General features: G+C 40.3%; 1 protein-coding gene across 1 annotated transcript; it reads left to right on the top strand.

The window, feature by feature from the left end:
* The first annotated feature begins 1,176 nt into the window (after positions 1-1,176).
* LOC133956358 (uncharacterized) lies at positions 1,177-6,063 on the top strand. The gene is made up of 4 exons (XM_062391328.1): positions 1,177-1,446; positions 2,136-2,223; positions 2,687-2,816; positions 3,038-6,063. The coding sequence occupies exons 1-4, from the start codon at positions 1,248-1,250 to the stop codon at positions 4,436-4,438; spliced, it is 1,818 nt and encodes a 605-aa protein (XP_062247312.1). The 5' UTR covers positions 1,177-1,247; the 3' UTR covers positions 4,439-6,063.
* The last annotated feature ends 189 nt before the right edge of the window (positions 6,064-6,252 follow it).

The raw sequence follows: 6,252 nt of genomic DNA, 5'->3' as shown, positions 1-6,252 counted from the left end.
AGCCCAAGCAGCGTTTATCCACAACAATCCAGATGCTCCACAGATGTGAGTTTGGAGCTCTGCAGTGAGATAGAAGCACTCAAACAGGCAAAGTGACGACATGGATAGATGATAGCTTTTCTTACACATCCCTGATTATAAAGTCAAGTAGAGTAAATTGTGACATCAATCACCAGAGTGTATGTCCAATGGTTATTTTATAAAATAGTGTAAATTGTAATTGCTTTGGTTGTTTACTCTTATTTTGAAATCCTGAAAGCTGAGCAGAACACTGCCTTCTCCACATTACACAACAGTGACATCTGTTGGAGGAACTGTGACACACACTCAGTAGAATCACAATATTATCTATCTATCTATCTATCTATCTATCTATCTATCTATCTATCTATCTAGCAGTCCTGCTTGCATTGTACAACACTGTACTAAGTAAAAGTAAAAATGAATAGAGACAAATGTACTCAGGCTAAATTGGAAGAACCACATTGACTTTTCTACTGGAGTAAAAGTAATTAAGCACTTGCTGTTGAATAGGTATTAAAAGATAAAGTACTTAATGAGAGGAGCCTTTCCCCTAAATTCAATCTACTACATCATTATTGCTGAGTCTGACCTCTTCCAAATCCATTTCAGATATATCATCTTCATCAGTGGCAGGGTCTTACGTTACATCAGTGGACCAATCCCTCTCTGGTTATTGATTACTGAAAAAATATATCTATAAACATTTAAAAAATAAGAGTTTTCATAATTTTATTTATTCTTTGATGACTTTTTTTTAAAGTTATATTAATTGTGTGTCTTTTATTGTGTGGTATGTACGTGGTAGGTAAATAAAAGTAAGAAAAAAAACAAATCGAATAAATAATGCATAGTTGTAAAAGTAAGAATAAAACTAAATCAACTTAATAGACCTGAACTATAAAACAATCAATTATAAATGGAGTGCAGATTAAAACACAAAACTAATTTCAGGTCATAGGATCTAGCTTAGAAAAAAATAAATACAACACAACTACTTTGTTGCCTGATGGTTTTTTAAAGTTATATTTGAGGTAAAACTGTTAAAAACAGTTCTTAATCTTCAAGGGGGAACGCACGAAAACTTCTCCTCCAAGTTCCATCAAACAACAGAAGAAGAAAAAGAAGAATGCGCGCGCATCTTGGCAGCGGAAGTGATGGCTGGTCGCTAGCTTCCTTTAGCCGCGGCCGAGCTCCGGGGTCCCGGGGCTGTTTTTAAACCCAACATGTCGATGTGCTGCGTGTCGAGCTGCGTCAACCGACCGTGCCGCAAAAGCAAAATAAGGTTTCACCGGATCCCGTCCGGGAACTTGCCGTCTCAGGCCAACAGGAGGAAGCTGTGGCTGCACGCGATTCAACAAGCTAACAACAGCAGCGAGAGACTGAGCGGAAGTGCTCGTGTCTGCGGCGCTCATTTTATATCAGGTAAGATAATAAGAGCGTTTTTCTGCACGTCACCACGAGTTTAAAACCCACTGTGGACAGGACACAGGGCGGGATGCGACACAAAACAGGCACTGCGTCGTTTACAGTCACTGTGCTGTAGTCCCTGTCAATCAAATCAATCAATCAATCAACTTTTAATTGATTTGTCCAAATTAAGAATCACAATTAGTCTCATTGGGCTTAAAAAAGAAAAGAACATTAACTGTGCTGACAGTTGTGTATTTGGATTCAGACAGATTCACGCAAGGAGCAACAAGGAAAAGATAAATAATTATGTTAATTAAATAATGCTGACGTAAATAGTATTTTCACGTCAGACATAAAAAGAGGTAGATAGAGTGGTATGGAGGGAAGTTGGGGAAATGGTAGAGGAGGAAGTGATATCGAGAAGATTCCAGTAACAGAGACAAACACTAACAGTCACACTCAAGACTACTTAAGAAATACTTAAGAGAAGTTCAGGGCTGTCTTTAGAAGAGCAAGGGAATAAGAAAGGTATTTTAATTGAGTTAGATTCAACAAGCGTTCTGATCCACACTCCTTTCCTTTCCTGTAAGTTATTTTCCATTAAACACCAGCAGCCCGAGAGGAGGATAACTGGTTTCACAGGAGGATAGGGTTCCACTCTGAAGCTTAAGAAACGTCTTGTATGTCTTCATGTCCTACAGGGGAGATGTCACTGGACCACGACAATGTGGACTTTATTCCCTCTGTGTTCCCATGCATCAAACGGATCCCGGAGGAGAACGTGACAGGGTAAGACACGTGAAAATCATTATTAGATGGTTTGGTTACTTAAGATAAGTGGGGGAATGACTATCTTTTTGTAGAAATACATGTAAAATCCCTACAAGTACAAAAGTGCTGGCATCAAAATCAACCTCATGCAGAAATAGTAACTGTGCATTGAGGCCCTTGTTAAAAGAATACTGTTAACTTTATTTCACACACTCATAGATATTAGTTCCCTAAATATGCCTGTTTTTTTTTGTTTTTCTTGAGAAATTAGAAATAGGCTTTTTGCAATATTAAAGAAAGTGATCCTCGATCCCCCCCTAATTTCAGATCTGCTCAAAAATGTTATGTCCCATCCTGCCACCATTTTTGGGGGGAATCTTAGTCCACAATATCTTTACAGTTGAATTGAGCTAGCTCCTCCTTCTTTACAGTTACAAGTACATATTTGACACAAACTACATATTCAAATTGTTCTTCACAGTTTTATGCCAAAAAAAAGTGGGCGCCCTAAAAAGGAGTACAGAGAAGAAGAAATGAAGACTCCAGAAGACGAGCAGTCGCCTATTCTGATGGAAGAGTTTGAGGCACCGTACACCCGGTCAGCAGCAAAGGTAAAAGCTGTGTAATTCTGCCATGAATGTTTATCTTAGAAAATATCAAATCTCTCAGTTGTATATTTGATATTATCATGTTAAAAGACACACAAGTTGGCTTTGGTTGTGACTGTGGGACTCATTTTCTGCCATATCAAGTTTTTTCTTGTGTGTGTGTGTTTGGAGTTTCTCTTTTATGCTGCATTCCTATCGCTCATCTTCATGTTTGTTCTTTACAGGAAGCGGAAACATTGATTGAAATGGCTGTGGCTGAAAAAGAAGCCAGCACAATCACATCTCAAACAACCTCCAGCCCAAACAAGACATCCCCATTAGTGCCAGCAGTCAGGAATCCTGTCGTGGTCTTACAACCTCTAATTTTACAAGCAGGTGGGTTTCAGTTCCAGCTGTGCAGCCGGAACCTCACCACTGAATCTCAGCCTGTAGAAGACGAACAGCCGGATGAGGATGAAGATGAGGATGAAGATGAGGATGAAGATGAGGATGAAGATGAGGATGAAGATGAAGAAGGAGAAGAACAGTCCTGTTCCTGTGGAATTTGTGGAGTGCAATTCACAAATCACACCGGTTTCACCCAGCACCGGTGTATAAAACCCGAGGAGACCAGCTTTCCGTGCAACATGTGCGACCGGTCTTTAACTTCATATCATTGCCTCAAGCGGCATAAACTGCTGCATGTCAAAGACGGCAGGAAGTGCGGCAAGTGTGGCGTCCTGTTCTGTCGACGTCACAATCACACCCCATTCCGTCCTGCTACTGACTTTAAAGAAGCGTCCTCCGGTGACGAGGTGCAAACGGTGGAGAGTAAAGTGAAACCAGAAAACGGAGGGCAGCAGAAGTCTGACCTAAGCTGGACACCTGGCGCCATGACTGTAAAACCCAGAAGGAAAATTGTTACAATTGTGCCTAAACCTCCTCCTACTATTAATACTGTGCCTAAACCTCCTACTACTACTACTACAACTGTGCCCACACCTTCTCATAGTACTACTACTGTGCTTACAGCTCCTATTACCGCTACTACTACTGTGCCCACACCTTCTCATAGTACTTCTACAGTGCCTACAGCTCCCATTATTATTACTACTGTGCCCACACCTTCTCATAGTACTTCTACAGTGCCTACAGCTCCCATTATTATTACTACTGTGCCCACACCTTCTCATAGTACTGCTACTGTGCCTACAGCTCCTATTATTACTACTTCTACCGTCCTTACACCTCCAAAACCTCAACCTTTATCCAAGACCCACAAGTTCAAACCTACAGCGCCGGGCAAAAGAGTCAGAGTTAAAACACGCCCTGCACCTTCCTCTGCGTCCTGTCCCCCTCCACCAGTGCCCGGGTGCTCAAGCCACCCAGATACCTCGGCTGCAGCTGTGCAACCTCCTAAACTCCCATCCTCACTGAGGATGTTTTCACCTCAGTACCTCACGTCGGCATTACTTCAGGTTACAAGAAATTACGAGTATATCCTAAGCAAATCAAAAGGGGATGTGAAGGTTATTAAGGAGGAACCAAGTGAGCGGCCGATCTCTCCCGTAGAGGAAATCATCGAGCAAATCGTAGAGCCAGTCCCAATCGGCAGAATTGCTTATGACCTGGAGATTGTGGTCTGATCGAAACCTAGTGGGGGATGAGTTCTGTTTCTCACTTTGAGACACAGGCATGAATCTGTCCTGCACATTGTTTTACTAAAGACTGTTTTGCATCATAAGGCCAATAAGCTTGTTCTTTCAAACCCACTGGGGTTTGGCACCGACTACAACTAAAACATAAGCTAACGTGGGCTTGTTGGGAAGGACCTACTGTTATGGTCTACGTTGGCCACCTGTATATTTTGTAATGGTTTTGTTCTCGTTTTATACACATCTGAATGTACGACTTCACACTTTTATACGTCCATTCTTTGGCATGTGTAGCCTTAACCTGGTTCAGAATCTGATACATCTTAATGTAAGTGACTGAACTCGTGCTGCTATTTTTTTATACAACAGATTAGTTGAGATTCTGTCACTTCTTAACCACTAGAGACGCGAGGCGAGGTTCTGTACTTTGTAATAAACCCTTTAGTCTGAGTTATAAACAGGCTTGAAAAAAAAAGGTCATTACATGGGGCAACTGGAGGACGTTTTCTAACACAGTTTTTTTTATCATAGAAATGTTTATAAATTCCAGTATTTGAGAGTTAAAATCTTAAAAGTTGGATGGTTGAGATACTGAGTTAACATGCTAAGTTAATTAGCAAGACACTAGCTGCCTGTCTGTTGCAAGGCTGACGTTTATTCACCGAACCTTCACAACAATTCAAACGTATATTTGAACCCAATATTTTCATTGACTGACCTTAGAGGCCTTAAAGCAGTCGTTAACTTACAAACTTGCTGGGAATACTCTACGTTTTCTAATCAACTTCATATAAGTTTATTAAGTTTTAATTTTTATCCGTCTGGAATTTGAGAGTACCTTCGGTCAATCAATAACTAAGTATTTACGAAATTATTCCTTCGCCTCATGCAGCGTTGAAGCATCGAGGCCAAATTTGGAAGTAATTGAAATTGCAAATTATATTTTGTTTGCTTAACCTCACTTCCTTAGTTCACTAAAGTAGATAAATAACTAACCTAACATGTAGATGTATCTCAATGCATTCTAACTACATGGTGTACAAATCAGGCTGAGTTTCTATGGGACAAAGGAAAGAATATGGAAGAAACAAACTGAAATATGTCTTAACTGAATGTTTATATCCAGAAAAAAAGCAACTGTATGTTATTTGCTGGGGTTTTGTTATTGGAAGAAATTCAGGGGGAAATAGATTTACTCGCAAAATGTTTGTTTTTCAAGGTTTGTCCAGATGGTGGCACTAGGAACAATACCTTGGTGCTGTTCTTGGCCATGATCTCCCTAGTAAAACGCATTATTAATCTCACCTTGTTAACTGAAGACAAATAAAATAATAACTCTTAAATCTTGCGCTCAAAAAAGGAGACTTATTGCTGGCATAACACAAAATAACTTGCACGCCTACAGTAAATACAAGAAAAGCTACATTTACTGTCCCTGATGGGTACAAGTACATACACGTAGTATATTTGACCTACTGTGCTGCTGTTTACAAATGGTGAGCTGTGGCATTAATGTCTGTCAGTCAGTGTTGCAGTCACTTTGCTGGAAAACAATATTTCATGTTGTACTGTTGATGCTGTTTTTTATATTTCTGATGTGAATTTATAATAAACAAATAGAAAAAAAAAAGCTGCTCGTGTGTGTTATTATTTATTTATGTCCACTGTGCATTTCTCTGCATCCCCGTCCATCTGCACAACTGCGATCCTCCCATTGGCTGGAGGGTTTCGGGCTAATGCTGGAAGCTGATCCCTGATTGGTCCTTGTCGCCTTTCACGGGAATCCAACGACGTCCACGATTGGT

This window comes from Platichthys flesus, chromosome 7 (genome assembly GCF_949316205.1).
Source record: "Platichthys flesus chromosome 7, fPlaFle2.1, whole genome shotgun sequence".
Classification (NCBI taxonomy): Eukaryota; Metazoa; Chordata; class Actinopteri; order Pleuronectiformes; family Pleuronectidae; genus Platichthys; species Platichthys flesus.
Note: the sequence above shows the minus strand (reverse complement) of the source record. Positions and strands in the feature narration are given on the sequence as shown.

Excerpts from the sequence above, each read along its gene's own strand:
- LOC133956358 (XM_062391328.1), top strand. The coding sequence starts at position 1,248 with ATGTCGATGTGCTGCGTGTCGAGCTGCGTCAACCGACCGTGCCGCAAA. Across the intron at positions 2,224-2,686 it reads CCGGAGGAGAACGTGACAGG|TTTTATGCCAAAAAAAAGTG; the intron begins GTAAGACACGTG and ends TGTTCTTCACAG. Across the intron at positions 2,817-3,037 it reads ACACCCGGTCAGCAGCAAAG|GAAGCGGAAACATTGATTGA; the intron begins GTAAAAGCTGTG and ends TGTTCTTTACAG.